Source organism: Magnolia sinica, chromosome 10 (genome assembly GCF_029962835.1).
Source record: "Magnolia sinica isolate HGM2019 chromosome 10, MsV1, whole genome shotgun sequence".
Classification (NCBI taxonomy): Eukaryota; Viridiplantae; Streptophyta; class Magnoliopsida; order Magnoliales; family Magnoliaceae; genus Magnolia; species Magnolia sinica.
Genome location: NC_080582.1, coordinates 48,718,054 through 48,742,374, shown reverse-complemented (window position 1 = coordinate 48,742,374; position 24,321 = coordinate 48,718,054). Strand labels below are relative to the sequence as shown.

Sequence of the window (24,321 nt, the reverse complement as noted above, 5' to 3'; positions counted from 1 at the left end):
TCTTCTCTATATTTGAATGAAAGGACAAGTTTACAAGCATACGATCATTCTTTGAAGAAAAGGCTCTATGGATAAACAAAATATTATTGATTATTATCACCGATTGCCACCAAATTGATATTATCGCCAAGCTGATAACATTACTCCAATTATAAATACTATTAAATATTATCATCACTTATCATCTACAGCAGCGAAAAGCACCCACAAGGCTAACCATGCGTAAACCCTATATTATTAGCGATGATGATTTATCATTTACGGTAGCGGAGAGCACCCATGAGGCCAACAATGTATAATTACTATATTATCAACGATGGCGATTTATCATTTACAGTAGTGGAGAGCACCCACGACGCCAACCACGCATAAGATCTATCATATCGACAATTTGTTAAATATCATGTGGGTAGTAGTGAAAAGCCAGTGGCCCTAAAAACTCCGTGAAGGCAATCACATGCTTAGACCCATGTGGGCAGCGGAGAGTGCCCATGAGGCCAATCATGCGTAAGACCAATGTCATTTTTTTAGCTTCTGATAACATCATGAGGGGAGGTGATAGAAAATGCCCTCTCATGAATGGGTTAAACCATGCAGGTGAAGAAAAAGCGGGTTGCAGCGTGCACTCTTTGGCTTGTCCATAGATAGGCCAACCATGCATAAGACCCCTCAGATTCCTGACTTGCTTTCAGTAGAAACTCATGGGGAAGGGTCGACCTCTAAATGAGTTCTCCCCTCATCGATGGACTGACAACCTTGGATTTGGTACCCAAACAAGTAGCCTTGTGCGCCCTGTGAACTCTAAAGAGTTACTGTGGCCAACTCTGTACGTAAAACCTACCGAGTTCACCGCCTCGACAGCTTCACTGGGCCCCTCTGATGGATCATGGTCTGTGAACTCCCCGGTTGCGGTGGTTCAGCAAAATCACAAGAGTTATAGAGACCACTTGCATAAGACCTTCGACTCCAACTACTTAGGAGCCTAAAAAACTGAGATTACTCCAACTACTCTAGAGCTTAAACTGTGTGTGGCACATTTAGAGCTAACTAAACTATAAATTAGTTCCGCCCATCAAAATGAAAACCACATAGATGACCCTAATAATAAGATGCATTGTTACCTTATTATACTGCAAATTGCATGACTTATCAAATATACAATTATAAGTTTCGAACTCATAAATCAAAATCTAACAAATATATGTACTTGTTCATCTTGTAATATTTTTGAAATCGAAAGAACACTTTGAGAAGAACACTTTGAGAAGAAAATATTAAAATTCCATTTATATCAAGTTGAAATACATGATTAAAAGCAAAAGTTTACAAATCTTCTGAAACACCTAAAGTTGTTGCGTATCTTTGCAAGTCTTGCTTTAATTGAACTTGTGCAGCAGCATTTGTCAGTTCAACTTCAAGAATAATTTTAGCATGATCGGGTGCATTAGCTAATTCTCTCTTTAAAGAAGCAATGGTCTCTTAATCTTTGGCCATCTCAGATTTTTCAAGATCAGTGATATGGACATTAACTTCCATGTTCACTTTAACCTTGCTCACGTTCAGCTCCTGTTCTTGTTCTCAGACTTTAAGCTGGGCAATCTATTTATTCGAAAGGACTATTTGATCTTTGATAATATTCCTATTTTGGTCAAAAGCTTTCAGACATTCTATATTCATCATTATAGCCTAAAATGAGAGATGCAGTCCGAGAAACCCTCTCCTTGAGGGACATCAATTCTCGCTGACGCTTTAAAATCTCAGGAGTAATGACTATATTACATGCTGAGTCCAGATTATTCAACGAAGCACAAAAATGAGTTAAAGAGTTGTGAAGAGGAAGAATATTTATGTGCGATGCCCTCGCTGCATGGTCAATAATGGCTAATGCATTGTTTAAATAGGGCCACTATTCAGGATCTTTAGACATACATACAGCAACAAAGATAACATTCTTAAACAATACGAACATAATAAGAGGAACTTTATCCAAAGAGAGTTCATCCGATATTGTGGCTACTGAATTAGAACTTGCCGATCAGCTGGAAGAAGGAATGACCGCAACTAAGAGAGAGAGAATGATATAGTGATAAAAAAATATATAAAGAACGAAGACGAATGAAAGGAAACTTGAAGAGAGAATATATACCATCTTTGGGGGTAGATTGTGGAATAATTTGTGATGTAGATGCCCCTATTTCTGAGGATTCGGGAATATCTACGACGGTAGTCGCAATATTAAAAGATAATTCCCTAGCCCCGAAACTCAAATCCAAAGTCGTTGGCGTTGCCATGTCAACAGGATTAGAAGGGAATTTGAGACTGCGAGCAACTGGTTGAAGGGAGGCAGGGCGTACAACTGCCATCCTTTCAATATGAACCTGTTCAACAACGACTCTATTGATAGCTAATGGAATGTCTGAAGTATCTTGGTTCACCTCCACACTTCGAGGAGAAACCAGTGCTTTTATCGTCATCCGCACTTCTAGTACAGAAATTCCAGCCTCTCTCGATGATGAAACCTCTGCGATACTAGGAAGGGTTTTGGGATCCTGTTGAAGCGCATCAGTGACCGATACAGGTGAAGGAGAATACAAAGCATAATAAGATACAAAGATATTCGTACCAGGGGAACAACTGAGATCCCTATAGTTGAGTTGTTCTTCTTCGATGGGACTGTTCATCTGGATAATTGGTGAAGAAGCACCCTAAATCTCCTGCCGAACTCCTATAGCTGGAACACCTCCAATTTCACCTTCTTCACCAATGTCCACGTCTTTATCCTCCCCCTGATTATTGTCTTTCAACACGTCACCCTCCTCAGTCAAACTTTCACTAGAAGATGTCTCGCCAGTTTCAGTTTCTTCAGAAAAACTAGACGAGCTCTCCTCGAAAACTACTTGCTTACCTTAGATGAAAGATTTGCCTTAACGAGAGAGGATCAAACATCTCTGGGGAGAGGAGAAGCTTGTTAGACTTGTACCTGAGGTGAGACAAAACTAGTTTGAGAACATGTTCTCGGAGAAGAATGAATCGACTCTGTTACAAGAGATGTCGTAACTGTAACTTGGTCCCTTACCACTCGAGTCGGAGAATATAAATTGGTGGTTGGAACTTCAGGTTGATTCAGAAAAGCAGTTGTGGCAGACTGCCTCTCTGATTGTCTTATGAGGTCCAGAGAATACCCACAAGCTATCCATCCTTCCAAAGTATTAGCAGGCTTTATCTGTCGAATGGGTTCCTTTAAATATATCTTCAGAAAAATCTGACCTGGAGCAGAGGTATGGTCTCTTTCGACAAAATAACCAATGCCTTGCTCTAACCCGTAATTTCTTAATCTAGGAGGAGGAATCCAACAGGCCGATCCATTGGGTAGCAGTTGCACACAAGATAAAATCGGTGTGTCCACCACCGCATCCAGACGTAGGAGGCTCGAACCTGATGATTGTAGCCAGGGAGAATGAAGTGAGAGCTAAAATTTCTGGCCAGCAACTATTTCCATATCAAAGCCCAATTATAAGGACCTACCCCGTAGCTCCTCATTATATGGGTGACAACTTCCCCATCCTGTGGCACAGTCATGGAGAAATATTCCCTAACATGCCATAAGAAAATAACTGAATTAACTGATCTGAATGTGCATGACTCAGGCGAAAGTGCCAGAGTTTTCACATTTTATTTGCCGAACAAATATCTGATGACGATGGAGAAAAAAACAACGAGCTGGAGTGACAAACAGGTCAAAGTCTAGCACATACAGACGACCATGTCGCCTACCCTTCCCAAGTACTTTCTCTATTGCTAGATCTTGCACAAAACAACAGTTTGGAAGAAATATGACCAAGCAATTATTGGATGTAAGTTGACCAATAGAAATTAAATTGAAGGATAGGTTAGGGACATGAAACACATCATGAAGGATGAACTGACGATGGGCAGAAAGAGAGAAAGGCAATGATCCAACGGGCTGAATGGGTAGTCTAGTGTCATCCGTAATAGAAATAGTCTGATTTCCAGTGTACGGACGAATGTCACGAAGATGGGATATGTCACCAGTCATATGATTAGAAGCACCCGAATCAAAGAACCATGTAGAAGATGCGGATATACCTGACATTCCGGCCGCAGAGAGGGCCTGCACGATCTGCTGGATATTCGCAGGAGTCAAAGATGAGGAAGGTCCTTCAGCAGAAATAGTAGATGCAGTATTACTAACAGAAATCTTAGAAGAAATAGTCGCATAAGTAACAAAAAGAGCACGACCACGACCACGACCTCGACCACCACATCCACGGCCGAAAAAGGATACATAGGCACGTGAACGGCAATCCTGAATACCATGACCAGTCCATCGATAATAAGCGCACCAATCTCTGCATTGATGACGACATGTCTCATTTTGTTGCATCCACGACAAGTTAAATGAGTGGAACCACAGTTTGGTGCAGAGGTGGATGCAGCGCGTACCAGATCAAATGGTCCCTGAGTTGGAGACGTGGGAGAGAGAACTTTCAGAGGTTCTTCCTCAGCTAATAAATCATTAATAACCGAATTCAATGAAGGAGTTGGGCAACGGTTTAGGAGAGCAGCCCTACATTATTCAAATTCCCGATGCGGCTTCATAAGAAACTGCCGAATGTATGCACTATTGCGCATTGATTGGAAGATCTTAAAGTCATGAGGAAATTTTGAATCCATCATAGCCATCTCAGTCCAAATTGTAACAATGGTAGAGTAAAATGTTTGAATACTTTTGTCACCCTGAGTAAGGTGAACCAGATTTTGTTCCAGGTGACATAACCGAGCTGCATTACTTTGTTGATAAATAGTCTGGAGATACTCCCACATAGCCTTAGCAGTGCGATATACAGTGAGACCAACAGCAATTGACCAATCCACCGAATCGAGACTCCAGGTAATAATCCGTCCATTTTTCATTTCCCACTCAGCCACTTTGTCGGCATTTATGGAAGTGGAGACAGTAACAGATCCATCAATTAGTCCCCGCAAACCACGACCCTTGAGAAAACTCTGAAAGTGGATGGCCTATAGATTATAATTGGTACCATCGAAACTACATCGTGATGCCTCTATACGAGAATCTTTGTTCATAGATAGGAAGTGATATAAACCACGCCAAGGAAGAAGATACCTTACAGCAGGAGAAGTGGTTGCAGGCAACAGAATAACAACAACAACATGTGCACAAAACAGGCAACCAAACAGAATAACAACCAGCAAAAGGGGTTGGACAGAGAGAGCAAGAGACAATAGTTATGGACGGAGGTAGCAGGAGTGATCGGGTGCAGCAGGGGTGTGCGCAGCAGGGGCGTGCAAACGAAGGTAGAAGGTGTGTGTGCAGCAAGGGCATGTGCAGCTCGTGCGGATAGGCCTAAGGATGATCGGACAGCCTGGGGATGATCGGACGGGCTTGGGGATGGTCAAATGGGACTGGAGATGATCGGACGGGGGTTGCGGATGGTCAGACTGGGTTGTTTAAGTAGCAAGAGCGCAGAAGGGGCGCAGAGGTGGTCCAGGATAGGGTTTTCTGACGTAGGAGGGGCTGGATCTATCAGGAGATGGTACCGGTGAAAAAGGAGGTGCCGAATCAGGATCGGTATAGCTCTGATACCATAAAAGCAAAGAGACAACGATATGAAAGCAAAGAGAAATGATTCTCCTTTGGTTTTCTGTGTATTTAAGATAACCCAAAGGGGTTGAATATATATAGATTTACAGTCATCTATACAAGGTAAATGATAAAGACAGAATCATCTATCTATGGAAATTAGATATACAAGGCTTGTGGCTATACAAGGCATGTGGCTATACAAGGCATGTGGCTATACAAAGCATGTGGCTATATGGCCTGTTTAACAAGTCAAGTTATAATCGAACTGTCGCGCAAGCCTACTTGGGTAATAAGGTTCACGCCAAAATTCATTACCTTCTCATAGAGGGAGACTGCTAGATCTGATGCAGATGAAAAAGCAGATGAAAAAGGTTCACTTAACTGGTTCTAAATTATTGTTATCTATCGTGTCTCTATCTTCGACTTAATGAGACAATGGAAATTGGAAGAAATCGATAGAATTTGTGCTCTCTATCTTGTCGACCACCTAGTCGTATGTCTTCTTTATCATTTGCGTTGCTGATAATGGCATAGAGGAGGACGTTCTAGTTTGATGTAAGCTTTCTTGGGATCGTTGTTTGTCCACTGAAAGTATATACCCAGCCAGCCGGAGAAATAATGCCAGGGTGTGTATGCGGATGAAGCTCCTATAGCTAGACTTGAACAATGAGTCGCAATATCCTCGAATACTTTATAGAGAGAACAGAGAACGGGAGGAGCCAATGAATATATTTTACCTTCTGCCATCGCTCCAGCTGCTGTAAACAGAGTTGGCCGGATAACATCTACCCATTTTGAACTTGGTAGTGCCACTAGAATGAGCCAGTAAGCAAGGAAGCAGCTAATTTGACATTGGAGCCATAAGTCATCGAACTCCTCATTTTGCACCTAAGATCCTCTAGATCCTATGAATGGTTGCCGAAGAAACTGTGAAAAGAGCAAAGATGTCAAAAATATATATTGCAAAGATACGTGCTTCTGAATATACATAGACGAAAAGAAGTCAGAGAATATACCGTAAGCCTCTCATGAAATGTGCGAGCCAATGAAAAGGTGATATCTTTCCGATGTCAGGGAATTTAGATATCTCTCCAAAGAGTTCTATAGTTGTTGTGGAGATTGAAGGCATCATTTCTAGATTGAAATAAGCAAACTCTTCATTAGTGGGGACAAATTCATCGAGGAAATATCTTATGACGGGAAGACTTGCCATACGGTGACAATCCCACATAGTTATGCTTATTTCACCTATCGGCAAATGGAAATAATTCGTCTTCGGAGACCAATATTGCAAGAAGCCCTTATATGCCATACTATCTTCACAAAAATAATCGGAGGTAGCTTCAATAGTGCTATATAAGTTGATATTAACCAAAACTTGCATGTATTTCTTTAGAATAGCCTTCGCCCATGCATTATAATAAAAGTAATGGGAAAGGAAGTCACGCGTTCTCTTCGTTGCCCCACAAAGAATCTCTATCACGGAAGTGTTGTTGAACGGTGTCGAAATAACGAGTGGGGTAGAGGGTATGAGGATTATAACATGGATCAGAAAATTGCATGTAAGATATTTGGCCCGTCTTCTATTGTAATCCTCTTTCTAAAAGGAAGCCTTCCAAGATCTTTGGCTCCTTGATGACGTAGTTCGCGGTGAAGAGGAGTCTATTTTGCGTCATTTGATCAATCAGCTCACTCTGAAGCATTGAAAGATGGCGATGAAGATTCATCAGGATAATGAATGTTTCATCGTTATAAGGATTTTTAAACTTTATTACATCTTGCTGAATCTTAAAGCTATCCCAAGTGTTTTGATATCACTTCTTATTATGCTCTTTAATTTTCTCTTGTAGAATCTCCCCTTTGCTCTTTGACTTCTTTTTCTTTGAGAAAGTAGGAGGAGGCAAGGATTCTATAGTAGCAGGGCAAGAGGTGTCAGTGGGAAAGTTCATCGTTGATTTTAGTCAAGTCTCCCAGTCGGACTCACGACCTTCCCTCAGTGGCTTCTCGACATCTCCCATTATTATAGCACTTCAAATGAGGCTAGTAAGAAGAAGGATGTGATTAGAGAAATTAATGATAGGGAGAGCCAGATCTCTAAAAAGGGAAGAAGAATGCACGCTGTTCGTTCGAGTTCTTTTATCGGAATGACCTTCGACGGGGATGGGGTGGAGATCGGATGGCTTCGAGTGTCAAGAAGAAATGGCTTGCTCTTTAGGGGGAGTACGTTGTCTTTTTTGTATGAGCCATTATAAAGGATAAAGTTTCGGCAAGGTTCAATTATTTGAAGAAATTCTGAAGAAAGTAGAGGCTGTTACGCGGAAGGTTCGTTGCGTGCAGAAGGCTATTGCGCATGGAGATTCACTGCGTGCTGAGGTCTGTTACACGCAAAAGGCTTTGCTCTAGAGGTGTGAATGATGGAACAATGCATTGAGTGTTGCTTATATAGTGGGCTGGACCTGAGCCCATTTTACAGACCCAATAACGCAACAGGTATGCATTGTGCACAAAGACTTGTAGAAAATGGGTTTTAGAGCACGGATTGATCCTCTATTTAATCCAAAAGAGGAGATCAAATGAAGGATCAAAGGGGCATCTGTTGGAACATAAAGTTAAGAAGAAGATTGAAGATTAGGAGCCAATATTGTTTGGTTGCACAGCGCACAACAGTATAATAAGAAAAAGCCCATTACACGGTGCGCAATAAGAAAAGGTGTGATCGCGCAACATGAACTGATGATGGCTTATTACACGGGGCGTAATGGGATCCATCTCTTGTGTAATGAGAAATCATTGCGCAGGATTTAGGGTTCGCACATGTGGTTGCCTATAAACACCCCTCTTCTCTTTTCATTTGCAACATTCGAAGACTCCAGAAGCTAGCAGAAATCTGAATATCTCTTCAGATTTAGCAAGGTATTGGAGGATACCTGTTGCGCGGCGCGCAACAGGATATCCGCGTAATGATGGATCTGATACCTATCATGCGGTGCGCAATAGGTCCGTTTTGGCACAATGATCTCATATTTATGAATTTCATATTTGTGATTCTCCAAGAGTTCAATTGATCTGAAAGGAAAGGAACTTTTGAATGATCGAAAAGATCTACAAAGAGATATCATTTTTGCATGACAGTTTCTATCGTCGGAAGATCATATCATGAATCAAAATGCTGCTAAAATCGATACTTGAATAGATTCGATTATTGTGTTTTACGATTATATGCCTTATTTTGGAATCAAGGGAAATATGAGGATATAAATGAATTATAGAATTAATAAAATACTTTGTGATGATTGTTCTCTCATTCTTTTTTTGTTAATTATTAAATAAAAATTCTCCTATTGAAATACATTCGTTTCTTGTCGAAATAGAACTATTGGCATCTACTCTACGTGAATGCACTGCAAATCGTTGATGAATATATCTCACTGGCCAAGTCTATCGCCCATGGTTGAAAGCTTGCTTTGGCACCTTTTGTAGTCGGTCATCTGTAAAGAGGAATCTAAGAAGTCACGAGCAAAAGCTTGTATTCCGAAGGAGGACTGTTGTAGCTTATTTAGATGTGAATTTATGAGTACTTCCGCCCTTCTCCTGTACATCACTCCATCCATTTTGAAGTCATCTATACTTGTTATGGCGAGCGCGTCATCCATTCCCCCCAAGAAACTCAACCCTTTTTTGTATATATGAATACATTGTTCTTTGCTTTGGACAAGGGTAAGCATAATCGGTCATTCATGTTATTCCACAAAGAAGAGTATGGTCTCGGTTGGCTAACCAGCCGATATGCACAAGTGGATGATGATGCAACATCCCAAATGCTCTTGGCTTGGGAGAGTTATCTCATCGGTCGAGACCTTCCCTACGGAGGTTCGATCGAGTCTGGCAAGAATGTCAAGGCCAGGATTGAACAATATTATTCAAACCTACTTGCTCGACAACTTGGTCTCGTTCAATGCATCCCATATCCCCTTACTGAGAAGACTTACAATCAACCACCCTTTAGTCGGTAGATTGGGAATAATGCCAAGCTCTACCGATCCCTGCTCTCTTCTTTTCGAGAAGCCAGTCGGGCACTTGACCTCCCCTGTTATCTAAATCAATCACAGGCAATGGATACTTTTATTGCTTGGTGGGAAAACCATTACCAAAAGTTATTAAAGAAATCTTCGAAGGAGATTATAGCTCAACTTTTTTCAAAGCTTGAGCATAAAGGAAAGAAAAGAGCAACGCCCTCATCGGCCAGTACACTAAGCCGAAAAACAAGCAAGCCGAAGATGAGATCGGCCACGACGTCCCATTCTTATGCTCCATCGACCGAGGTTGTTGCTCCTTCAACACGCCAGAAGGTCGTGATGAGGATTTTTACCACTCTTGCACCCCTACTAGTTCAACAATCTCCACCAGCTCCAAAGAGAATTTTGGACTTAGGAGCTATGTTTGGTCCACCTCCAAAGCCTCCTATCTTAATTCTCAGACGTGTCGATACTCCTTTCCCACCAACAACTGTAGATCAACCATTGCTGCCTTCACCAGAGCCTTAACGGGCATTAGGTACTTCCTCGGCCGAGGTTGTATCTTCGTTGTAAAAATATTTCAAAACTAAGTATTGGTAAGGTCTCTCCATCGCCGATTACTCAAAAAAATTTGAGGAAGGCTTGACACATCACCAAAAAATTCATTAAAACCAATGCTGGAATAAATGCTAGTATGATATGGAAAGATTAAATGACCATGATCTCCCTTTCGATGGAAGGTATCTTACCCCCTATCATCCCAATCCGCCACCATTCCCTACTTCAAGGTGAGTACAAGCGACGATAATAAAAAACCCTCGGGCTGTGGATAAACGATCCATCACTTACGCCGTCAATTCTAACTTAGGTAGAAGTTACTTACCTATATATAATTACCTTGAAATATTTTTATTTTCATATTGACTGACTATCTCTTTTTTTCTTGTAGTCACTTAGGGATTAACGACCACCGACAAACAGATCATTGTGACGCAACCGTTGCAATAGGGCCCACCACTGACCGACATTCATGAGATTACTGAAGTTCAGACCGTCAATTCTGAAAACGTAGTCAGTGTCAAGGCCCTCCGTTCTCATAGTCCACCTGAAGTTACAACTCTCCCCTCCGATTCCGAATACATGTTCGTCATACCCCCCGAGTCCTCCTGCTATGGTGATCAGGAAGAAGATAAAGTGCCACTCCATCGTTCGACCGAGAAATCATCTTCCTAACACAATAGTTCCTTCATTTAATGAAGAGGTTCCTCCAACGGTCGAAGAGTCTTCAGTTCATGAAGAAACTGTTGGTGCGATCGAGGAAGTTGTAATGGTCGAAGTCACAAAGTTTGACTCTCATATGTCGCCTGATCTAATACTAGCAGTGGTGGATGATGCTTCAACTCTTGTTGCTCTTGATGAAGATGACCCTTCGTACAAAGATATCATTTCTTTGTTCGAGAAGGCTTTTGTTGAAGATGTTGTTGTGGCTGAGTTGCCTTCTCTTTCGAACAACCTACAGGATCTTAAGCCAGAACTTCAAAGCCTCCTGCAAATGGGATTATTTGGATCCCTAAATATTGAGATGGTCGATAAACTCAAACGGTTGGTCAAGTCATATCGTGTCTACTTTTAGTCAGATCCAAACCTTGTATACAAAGTACCAAGTCTTCAAGAGTTTTTCAGACTTATCAAGGCACACCACCACGTTCACGCCATTGTTGACCGGATTGAGGTGGAACACTCCACAGCCGAGTCCCAAATCGCTTCTACAAAAGATATCACCAAGGACCTTGCGACTGGGACACCTAAATTAAGGGATTATGAGGTCAAGCTCAAGAGTATGGTGATAAGAATTACAGTTCTAAAGGTAAAGTTGTTTACTCTAAAGAGGGAGTTCGCAGAGAAACACACTGAGAACTTACATCAAAAGGAGATAATCAAATGATTGGCCACATCTGTTAAGTCCCAAACAGCCACCATCGGTCGACTACGTCAATAAGTGGTCAAACAGGTGGCTACCTTGCAGGCAGTGAAAAACCAATTGGAGATGATAATCTGGTTGATGCAACGCTTGTCATCTTTCGAGTTATAACTTGTGCTAATTTATTAATACAATCGATCATCACCTTAGCTTGTTTTCTTCTCTTTTATGCTTGTAATTAACTGTTGACTTGGCTCTTAAAACTCAAAACATCGTAGGTATATTCTAGATTTGAAGCCTTAATCGCGACATGCTCCCGGTTGCTCGGAACGTGTAATGATTCTTTTGTAATAATTTCTTTGGATCGTGGGTGTCAAACTCACCTATTTAAACTGACCACAATCTCATTCGAATTTAATCTAACCTCATCGTTACACCTCTACTTTGCTCCCATGGCTTCTAATCATTCTTCCTTCATCACTGGTGCTGAAAAGTTATCTCAAAGAGATTTTTAGTGGGGTTTGACGGAGTTTTCTCAATCCTTGGTACTCTTCGATGCGAATTACTTCATGAAGAGGCATTGACAATGGTCAAATTAGAGGCTGAGATTGGGGAACTCCTCCAAAAACTGAAGCATTTGTACATCATGGGATGTCGTTATCTAGAGCTTGTATTTGACATTGAGGTGGTGTCTAGATACCTTCGTCGGCAGGCATCAACCAAGGAAGACTCTACAGAAATGAGTAAAACTCGTGAACTGGCATGGCACGATCGATTGCGGTGGGCTTAGATGCACAAATTCAATCACGCCATGCTTCATGCATTACAAATTTACTAGGTTGAATTGTTGGAAGAACTCAAGGAACGAGAACATTCCTTCTTTACAAAGGACACGGTCGTCCCGGAAGATCTTTCGTTCTTGGATGAACATATTGTTATATACTAGATGTGGTTGAAAATAAGCCACAACGCAAAGAGGGCAGCTGAGAATAAGGTTTCCTCAAGATACATTCTCGTTGACCAGCTGCTTCACCTTCTGTCGATCATCATTGAGAAGGGAGCAAATTGGGCACCAACACAAGAGAAGAATGAGACCGATATGCGGGCTCTCCTCGAGGAGTTTGAGGGAATAAAGATCTGAGTTACTCGGTCACTTTAAGCTTTTCTTTCCCTTTTCTCTTGCTTGTGAATGCAACACGGTCAATGACCTGCAGTGTCTTGAATAAACTTTCCTTTATCAATAAAGTTGATATTTTGGAATGGCATGGAGTGCTTTTCTTTCCGACAGTAAATCTTCAATCATCGGTCATGGCTAGGGGTGTTCAAAAAAGATCAAATAGTGTTTCCACAATCGATCGAATTTATGCATTATTAGTCAGTCGTTTGATACTTAGTTGTTTTTCACTTGTGTGTGCTTGATCACATGCTGACTCAACGGGAGTAAATGTGAAACATTCCTCGAGGAGTTTTATTTATTCTGTTGCATTCCCCAACATTCTCGAAAACGAATCAACAACCTAACCATTAGCTTCAGGTTCCCAACCATCGAACCCTATCTAATGTGCACATTAATTACTCATCCCCTGATCGATAAAAAGCATTCCCCTTTCAGATTTATAGCATGCCACGGATAAGAGTCCTCAGTAACAGCCATTGACATCATGACTTATTTGTCCTTCTTCTCCCAATCCTTACAAGTTTTAGAGGAAATTTTTGAAGAAGGGATCGATTCCTTTTCCCATTCCTCTATCCTCCACGATCCATACCCTTTCCTCAAGGATGCAACTAAAGCATCTGAGACCGATAAACCCCTCCAAGAGGTCCTTAAGGTCATCTTAGAATTCTGGTGGCTTAGAGAGGTGTATTCTAGGGCCAACTCTCAGCTTGAACGATGCACTTCTCCATTAGCTCGCTATATGCGGCTTGAAAGAATCAGATGCACTGGATTCATCAACATCGTCTTGATGAAGAGATGTCATGATGAATGAAGGTTGTACTTTGTCACTTCTTTGATGACCTCTTCAAGGCCCAATGGCTCTACCTAGATAATGATTGGCCACACAATCAGGACCTGAGAGTCTTCATCGAGTCCCTGATAGAACTTTATCGGGTTCATGTGGAGTCTAGCAAGTCTAAGAGGTTGAAGGCCGAGCAGGAGTACACAGCCATCAATCACCGTATTAATCAAGTTAGCAACCTTCTCTACAAGCTTAAAGACCAACAACCTTTGTGGAGAAGCAAGTGCACGCTGGCCTTAAAGGCCAAAGAATCGGCTGCCAGGAGATTTGAAGAATTCCATGCCGCCCACTTGTAACTCGGTCGATTAGCCAAGAATATTTTTCTTTTGTTTTTTATGTAATTGACTAGCCTTTATTTCAAGGGCCTTCTTTATTAAATAAACACATTTTTCTAACTTTACTCCGCATGTTCCTTGATGACTTCCCATAACAAGGAGAAGTGAGGTTTTAGGAATTAGCCGTTAATTAGAGCTTTTACGATCTTTCCCTTCACATCCCTTAAAACATATACTCATCCTTTGAGAACTTGGACGACCATGTATATTCCATCGCATGTGGGAGACCATTTCTTACTGAGATCCTAGTCTTTCTGACTGATACGTATCCCATACCCCAAAGGATATCCTTTTATATTTGTGTTATAGGCACGAGCAACGACCGCTTTGTGGGCGATGATTGAGTTAAGGACTTTCATTCGAACTTCATCTAGTCCTTCAAACTTGGCCAACATTGCTTCTGTAAATTCCTAAAGGGTTAATATGGTTTGATAAGTAGTCCGCAAAGATGGCACAATGTCCTCTAAAGGCACCACTCCATCATGTCCACATGTCAGTGCAAATGGACTGATTTCAGTACTTGTACGGGGTGAATTTCCATGGGCCCATAGAGCTTCTAATAAGCTCTGATAACTTGGTTTGTCATTCTCGATAATTCTCTTCAATTATTTTTTCTTATGATATTTTTAATTACCTTGTTATTAGCCTCAGCATGACCATTAGCTTTCGCATATAATAGTGTTGAGTGCAAAATCTTTATTCTATATTTATTGGCCATTGCCCACACTTCCTTGGCGAAGAAAACTACACCTCGATCCATTGTAATGGATTATGGGATTCCAAATTGATGGATAATACTATTCTCTTTATGAATTTGATAACTTCTCGATGACCTCTATCTATTTAGTGAAGTAGTCAGTCACAGCATTTATAAATGAATCCATCCGTGATGAAGGTGGGTGGATTTGTCCTATCAAGTCAATTGCCTAACCTTGAAATGGTCAAAGTTTTATTATAGAATGTATTTCTGCGGTAGGTACATGTTGGACTGGTCCATTTGTTTGGCAAGCCTCACAACCCTTAGCATACTGAACCCAATCGGCCATCATTATCGGTCGAAAGTATCTATAACATCTGAGCGTGAGACTCATTCTCCTTCCACCTTGGTGGGCCCCACATATCCCTTCATGGACTTTCCTCATCACTAATATATCTTCTTTCTTAGACCGACATTCGAGTAAAACCCCATCATCCCCTTTGCAACATAATTCACTGTCAATCATAAAAAAGTTAGCGGACAATCACCTCACATTTCTATCAATCTTAGTATGCAGGCTCCTGTAAATAACCCATGAGAGGGGTCCTCCAATCTTCTTCTTTTTTTAGTCTTATCTAGTACACCTCCATTATACTTCCTCTCTCCGAGACGAATGACAAGGACCATCTTTGGATGGTGATCATTGGATCAGTCGAACCTCTCGAGTCGAGCCTCGTAACAAGCTGTGCCATTTCATCAGCATCAACATTATGTTCCCTAGTGACATGTATCAATTTTACTTCCTTGAAATGGTCTAACATTTTGGTCGTCAAGGCATAATATGGCAATAAAGTTGTACTAGTACATTTGAACAACCATGCCATTTGATTAGTCAATAACTGTGAATCACCTATAATAGTTACGGTCCTTGTGCCTAATTCTAATAATAACTCCGGGTCGATTATCATGGCGTCATACTCAGCCTGGTTATAAGTGTAGATAAACTCCGATTGGAACACAAATTCCTGCCTGTTTCCATTCAGAGCGATCAAGATTATACCAACCCCTGATGCATTGTGTATTCTTAACACATCGAAGATCAATATTCATGGTGTTAATCACAAACAATATAGATCCAAGATCTCTACGAAAATTTGTTTTTCCAGATCGAAGGGGTGATCAGCCAAAAAATTGGCTATCGCCCAACCCTCCACTGCATTTTGTACAATGTAACAAAGATTGAATTCAGATAAGGCTAGTACCCATTTGCCAATTCGGCTATTCAAAATTGGTTGATTCAACATATATTTTACCAAATCGGTTAGTGTTATTACTTTACTATCTCGACCAATAAATAATGTCACGCCCCGAACTCGGAAACTGGGCTCACAAAATTTTCGATCGCCTAATCTGGCGTCGACAACATCCGTAGTATCCCATTCTGGCTCCTGGCACCTATACACCAGGTTCCGATCCAGGGATCTTACAAGGAGGATTTCAAATATGATTTTGATTCAGTATAAGCATAACCCACGAACAATAACCACAAGAACACCATCACAAAATCCATTATGATCAAAAACTTTGAATACAGTGCGTATGAAGGGAAATACAAGATAATGATAATAACAAATGCTCCAATCCAGTGCTCCACCGCTACTACGCTGATCCAAGATCTCTCGCACGCATCAATCGTGTATAAACTTATAGAAAGCTTAGAGGGTGGTGGTAGTATGTGCGCAATATGAGCATGCTCAAAATGTAAGGTTAGAGTAATGCGAAATCATGTTGATGAGTACATGAATGCAAGCAGCCGTACCAAGGCTATGCGATGCAAGATATGAATGTTATCAGCCATATCAAGACCATGCGATGCGAGATACAACTTAAGCATGCAAATCATCATCCAAATTTACATACGACTCATCAAATATCAGTACAGTTCTCATTCTGGATAATCACCAGGGTTTAGTACACTCCAAATGGCACTGCCGCTCTCTCAGCCGCATAGTCTAAGTGAGCGTAAGAAACCTCACTATCCGCCTGGCCAATAGTCTGCCAATACCTATCCGGCACATCGATAATGGACCCATTCATGAACTGGTCAAACTCGGCCTAGTATTGCCCCCTACCCTCAGGCGAGCAAGGCCACACCCCTTTCTAACCGACCACGACACAGTGGGAGAGGCGGCCTCCTGGTATTCAGCCCTCGTGCACTCATATATCCACTTGGTCTCGACGTTGAAGTCATCCTCTAGTACCATCGGGTTTAGAGATTTTCACCCAGGGATATCTATGACGGTCAGATACTAGAAACAATATTTTCGGTATCCAATCCAGCCACCCACGATGTGTCTGTGGAGGCTATGGCCCTGATGTCGCTAGGGCATCCAATAATCATAATCACACAAATGCAAGTGCATGAATCACCCTACCAGACATGCAACAATCTTGCGCATACCGCGCGCTCATGCGGGGCAACTCCGCCTATCAGGGGGCCTATAAACAATTTACCCGAAGGCATATGCTATGATCAGTTACTCCTCATATTAAGCATACATATGATACATATGATCATGAATCATGGATCTATACTAAACAAGTTATGTGGTGATGGGCTTTGTTCATAATGAAGATGGGCCTAGACGGCCTACATACTACAAGTATGGGCCTAACAATGGGCCCTAGAGAGAGTGATAATGCAGACATTTAACCAACATCATCCTACAATGTGGACGTCAAACCATCACTGCTCCTAAGGCACGGCCTGCCATGAACATCATTACATGGACCATGGAGGAATCACATATTGCAATGGGCCTTAGGTACATCCCATTGGGCCTCGACCTAAGGGCTCCAAATACATCAAATGGGCCGCATCACATGGGCCTTATTTTCATCAAGTGGGCCGCATCAATGGGCCGCACTAATGGGCCTTATGTACATTACAATGGGCCATAACCCATGGGCCTTGCATACATCAAATGGGCCCTCATATGGCAAGTGGGCCACATCACATGGGCCATATGTACATCAAATGGGCTACGCCAATAGGCCCTATGTACATAAAATGGGCCACACCCAAATATAAGTGGTGATAATGATTTCCACCATTAAAATTCTCAAGACCCGCCATAACATTTATTTCCCATCCAATCCGATCATAGGGTCACACAATCCTAAATTAAGAGGAAAAACAAATTTCCTACTAATCCAAAACTTCTACATTCCCAAGGGATTCCAATGGTAAACGTTCAATCCTCATTATGCAGTGTGGTCCACTTGATAAATAGATCTGTCTTATTTTTGTCTCAAGCCTTAAAATTATCTTTCAAAAATGGTTGGACAGTTTGGATGCAACACATGCATTATGGTGGGTCCCATAGGGATGGACGACATAGATGAATCACATAGCTCATGGTGGAGATCCACATTGATGATAGGTGTGGATACAATACATACATCAGTGGGTCCCATGTGGGGCCCACCATAATGTTTATTTTCCACCCAACCTGTAGATAAGGTCACACAGACCTGGGGCCCACCGTAATGTTTATTTTCCACCCAACCTGTGGATAAGGTCACACAGACCTGGCACCCATCGTAATGTTTATTTTCCACCCAACCTGTGGATAAGGTCACACAGACCTGGGTGAAGAGTAAAAATAAATTTCATATCTAATCCAAAACTTCTGCAACCCAAAAAAGGTTTCAATGGCAGATGTTCAATCCACACTGTTCCTTGTGGCGTGGGCCACTTGAGTCACTTACACGGCTGATTTTTGAGTGGCCCGCTGCTGTAAGGAGGAACCACTAAATGTAAGGTGTTGATGTCAACACATATCACAATGGGGCCCATAGCTGGGGCCGTGAGTCCTTGGCCACTGTCCACTGGGCAGAGGACGCCGTTGCGCCGTCCTCTGGATGGTAGCAGCAGCAACGTCAGCTGCTTGTTTTGTAATTTTTTTTAATAAAACAAGTTTTTCTGCGGTTTTCCCTAGGTGGGGCCTGCATCAAATGGATCTACTCCAGCCATTAGTTTCTATGGCTCAATACAAACCCATCAAGCTCAATATTCGATAAGTTCTGGTGTACAGAAACATCAGGGTGTATTTTCACAGTAGAAAATACTATTTTTTATGCTATGGCCCGCCAGAAAGTTGGATTCACTTCATTTTTCAGCTCAACGCCTACAATGAGCTGGGGAATGGAATGGACAACTTGGATTAGGTCCATGCATCAAGGTGGAGCGTGCATGAGTAACCCACCCTAAGGCTCAAATATATATTATATTATATTTATTATATATATATATATATATATATATACTTTTTGTTAGCTTATTGGTATACACCCATGTCAGTACACGCACTCTATGTTAGCCACAGCTGTCCAGCGTCTAGGGATGCTAGACGGCATGGGGTATAACACAAGCATCATGGTGGGCCCCACATGGACGTGGGCTACCTCTTTGGATCACCTGATATTTGTGTTTTTCTTTTCATCCAGGCCCGATAATGGGCTGAATGGTGTAGATCCATCAGGCGGGTCCCACATGATAGTGAATGGCATAGATAAAATATATGCTTCATGGTGGGACACACACACCAGATGGGTCACGCACCCCTTCATCATCATCATACAAAGGAAGAGAGAGAGAGAGAGAGAGAGAGAGAGAGAGAGAGACGGTGATAGAGGGACCCCGCCACTATGGGCCCCTCATGGTTACATCACATACATCTAAATGGGTCCCACCAACAAGTGGGCCCTAAAATAAGAATCAACGGTGGATCACCCACCTCTAGGCCTTCTCCTTGATCCCTTAGACTCCTTAACTCCTATGCTCAACTTTTAACGGGGGATGATGGAGTTTTGATGGTGGGGATGAGAGATGAGAGGGTGGGCCACACTTGTTGTTTGGGAAAGCTTGGAGAGGCTTGGACGTATGAAGCTTGTTGCTTGGGAGTGAAGAGATGGAATGAGAGAGAAAGAATAATAAAAGGGATGGTTGGAGTGGTGGGTGTAAGGAAAGGTGATGGGAGGTATGGCCTTAGTTGAAAATGGTGTGAAAGAGGGATGGTTAGGGGAGGAAAGTGTTGACTTGTGGGAAAAGGGAGAGAGGTTATGTGTACTTGTTGTAGGGTGAGGTGGCATTGAGGTAAGGTGATGTACTTGATTTGATGGGACATGTTATAGAGATTCCCTCGAAATTCACAATACGCGGCGTTTCTTTGGAATGAACGCAAACCCACATCTTCTGACCTGGGTATCAGTTCGGTGCGCGAGTTGCGACGTTAAAACCGCGGCGACGGCGGGGTCGCTAAAGTGTAAATTTTGGGTCGAGTCGACTTCGATATACAGAACTTGGTTTAAGTTCATGCGCAAATGTTGGATATAGGTCGAGGGTTATCGAAATTTGACTGGGAGGACCGCGGAAGCCTATGGAACAGTACGGACTAGGATACAGGTATTACAAATAATTTCCTAGTTTAGTGGTCGCGAAACACATTGACAGACACAACTTTTCTATAGCAGAGTAGTGTCTCTCAGCATCGAGTAATGTCCGGCTCAAATAATAGATAGCACGCTCCTTTCACATAAAGTCGTCCTGGGCTAGAAGAGCTTCGACCAATTCTACAGAGTCCACGACATATAACTCAAGCAGTTGACCTTTGATTGGTGGCATTAGAATAGGTGGCCTCATTAGAGACTCCTTGATTTTATCAAAGCCCAATTGATGCTCCTCCTCCCAAACAAAGTCAGACCCCTATTTCAGTTTTATCAGTGGAGAGAAGATGGTAGTCTTTCCTGCGTAATTAGATACAAATCTTGACATAAAATTAACTTTCCCCAGGAACTTCTACAGCTCTGATTATTCCTTAGCGGACAAGCGTTTATGATAGCTCGGGCATTATTTTAATCGGCCTCAATTCCTCTCTAGTGTACTAGGATCCTAGGAAATTACTAATCTAGAACCCAAAAGCACATTTCAAGTGGTTCATTTTCAATTTGTGGAGCCCCATTCGCTCAAATGACCTACACGATTGGCCACATGATCTTCCATATTAAAGGATTTGACCACTATATCATCCACGTAAACTTCCATGAAATAGTAGATCATATCATAGAAGATGGCATTCACTGCCCTCTAATACATAGCTCCCACGTTTTTTAGTCCAAAAGGCATTACCACTCAGCAGTAGGTTCCTAGTGGACCAGTACATCTGAATGTCATTTTTGGCACATTGTTCATATCTGATTATATTCGGAATGCCCATCCATGAAAGACACAATTTCGTGGCCAGCAGTTCGATCGATCAGTTAATCGGTCACCGATATATGGTATTCGTCCTTCAGTGTAGTTATGTTTAAAATTTTAAAATATATATAAATTCTCAACTTACCATTCTTTTTTATTACTAGAACAACATTTGACATCCATTCAACATATTTGATAGGCTGGATAAAACCAACCTTTAAGAGTCGTTCAATCTCCTCCTTAATCTTGTGGGTAACTTCAGTCATCATCCGCCTGGGCGATTGCTTGTGCAGGCGATATTCTTTCTTTATTGACAACCTGTGGTTGACAAAACACTGATCAAGCCCATGTCATATCGTCATACTCCTATGTAAAACAGTCAGCAAACTCACGGAGTACATTCATCAATTATTCCTTCTCAAGAGGTTCAATAAGTTGCTGATGAATGTAGGCTTTAAATCCTGTTTGGTCCCTAAATTGACTTCGACCAATGGATCTTGAACTGGGGGTTGAGAATCCTCTATCTCATCAAGAGATTCCTCTAGCTTGATGTAGTCTTATTCGGTCGAATCCTCCATATCAGCCAAATTCATAAGGCATCCATCGTCCATCTCTTTCAATCTCTCATCAAGTGTTCTTATTCTGACCGTGAAGTCGGCTTGGTGGAGCTCATCTTTTGGCGTTCTAATCATGAAATTTCTTCGATAGTATAACACGGAACCGGTTGATAAAGAATAACGTCCTTTGGCAGGGTGTCACTGAATCATGTTACTTCTGTGATGGCTTGCACAATACTCTTCAAGTTCTTCTTTACCAATATTCCAGTTAGGTGGCCAAACTTATTCCTCCATGTGAAACTAATCGGTCCCACTTCTTCCCCATAATAATAAGCCTCATTAGCGTTCAAAGTGGCCAAGAAATGTTTATTATCGGCCAAGACTAATTCAACCTTATCTTAATTCCAGAAAATCACAAATTGGTGTAGGTAGGACAGGATGCATGCAAATGAATGAATTCAATCCCTCCCCAGTAATGCATTATAGTTTGATGAGGTATCAACCATGAAAAAGGTGTTAATATTGTCTTAGTTCAAAAAGTCATATTGACTGGTAAGACATCGTGGGTGTTCGTGACATGACTGGCAAAATTACTGACAGTTACCTCTGATGGAATTAAATCAGCAGGGGTTTTACAAATTTACCCATCATTCTTACTGGAAACAGGTTAATTGTGGCTCCATTGTCGAGTAAAATTGTAAAAACAGGGCACCCTTCGAGGTGAACTGATATGTACAATGGCCTAAGATGTTACATCATGCCATGGGAAGGTTTATCGATAATCACCCTTTCAAATGTAGCCACCGCCTCTATTGTGATAGTGTTAATATATGAGGCTTCGTCGACTTTAAATTCATTTCTAGCATCTTCTTCGAATGGGAAAGAAGCGTGTTATATTATTACTAGGGGGTATACTCTTTCACATCGGCTGTCATCCTATTCTATTGAGTGAGTCTAGCTGGGAAACTAGACAACAATGTGAAAACTATGTTATAATGAAATACAACTAGTGGCAATGTCCTAAATGTAATTCCAACATTTGGACATTACTCCCTTAGTGTTTCGGGGTCTGCTTTCTTTATGACATCTTTTGTTTGACTCACGCACTCATTGACCACAAGTTTGGCCGAAGCAACCGCTGGTGAGACAATTTTCAGTGCTTCAGTGGTCAACATTAACTCATTAGCCAACCATTCATTCGTCAGGAAACACTTATCGTCGAGGTGGTATAATAAATTACCATAATTGTCCTCCTCCCTAGGACTCATTGACTAATTAATTTAGTCAAGAACATTTAAGTCTTGGTTTTGTAACACGGGAGGAAGTATTGCTCCTACTATGTTTATGGCTACCCGGTCTTCAAGTATTGGGATTTTTTAGAAGGGTCTAGGCAAAGCTATTTATGACCGAGGAGGTCTTGCATTCTCCTCTGACTTTCTTCTTACCATGGCCCGCTGCCTATGCCATCGACATTTTTGGGTCCATGTTAATGCTTCTGGCATCGCTAGAAATTTCAGATGCATGACCCGCTTCCATATTCTTTCTCGTATTGTATGGGGTTTGACCATCCTTTGGCTCGGTGGTTCCATTTATTGCGAGAAGTAGGCGCCATCTATTGCGGTTAGTGATAGTCGTTGCTTCTAATTGGTCGAGGGCCCACATAATGACCTCTCCATTTTGGCTTGGGAGGATCCCTCATCCAAAAACAATTCTTCAAGCACACCAATCGCATAGCTAAGAGCCTGGACTGGCCCTTCTAGTATCATTCGCCCGATTATCATTCGAATGAGAGGGCTAATGATGCCCTTGGTCGACGTAATACTTTTTCTTTATTACTTAGGCCGAGGTCGACCTTCAACCGTAGCTAATTCTTCAGATTAACTGTGACCATGTTGATCTCGAGATTAAATGGGAATGGGTCAGTATCGATCAACATGGCTTCTTCCCATTTTTCAAGAAACTTGAGCAAACCGCAGTCGATGTGATCTTGGATGACACTCCTGAATACATCGCATTTGTTAGTTGAATGAAATTGAGTTTTATGCTTGATGGTCACTGCATGACTTCCTCACATGCTGTCGATCGGTCTAGATCGCATTTGGTGGGTGGTTGGATTTAGATGAAAATATGGGTAGATAACTAGATTCATAAACAGTTTGGATGTCCGACGGGTGGGTTAGATTTAGTGAAAGGATTAATTAAATGAATTTGATTGAATAGGAGGTTGTATAAGTCTGATTTCAAAATTGATGGTTAAGAGGTGTCGAAAAAGAATAGCGAGCGGTCCATGGGGTCTACTTACATGTCAGGAAGTAAATGCACCATTGGTTTTGTAGATTAACGGTCATATTATGATTTATAGGGTGGGAGGTTTACGGTGTGAGGTACATATGGATGTTTAAATTCTATTTGGTTTTTAGAAATTACCAGATCTTCCTGAAAATGTGTCAGACATAGCCCGCTATGAAAAGAAGTTGGTAAATTGGTTGGGGTCATGAGAGGATTATGATGACAATTTCTACCTGATTCTTGGGTGGGCTATCCATCATATATAATGAGGAACCCGTTGGACTGTAGATCTTGTGAGTTTATGGTTCAAATGGGTTGGATAGATATTGGGTAAAGTTTCATTGCGATAGAACTCTCTTTAGTACACTTTCTGATGATGGTGTCGGGTAGGATTACGTACACTATAGGAAACTTAATATGATTATAAATGTATTTATGTCTATTGAAATTGGATTCTAAAGGTGTAGAATGTTCACCAATGTATCAGAATCGTAATGAAGGATTTAGATCTGGGGATGCTCGAAAGTAATAGGTTACATGAGGTCTTTGTCTATTTTTTGATGATGTGATGGTCTGGATCATAATCAAATATTTAGATGC

The 24,321-nt window shown here is 41.6% G+C and overlaps 1 protein-coding gene across 1 annotated transcript in view; it reads right to left on the bottom strand.

The window, feature by feature from the left end:
* LOC131217509 (flowering time control protein FCA-like) overlaps positions 1-2,681 on the bottom strand; it is an 81,558-nt gene extending 78,877 nt beyond the window's left edge. Inside the window, exon 1 of the mRNA XM_058212446.1 lies at positions 2,147-2,681. Within this exon, the coding sequence (XP_058068429.1) occupies positions 2,147-2,681 (535 nt within the window). The remainder of the gene's footprint in view (positions 1-2,146) is intronic.
* Between the last annotated feature and the right edge of the window lie 21,640 nt (positions 2,682-24,321).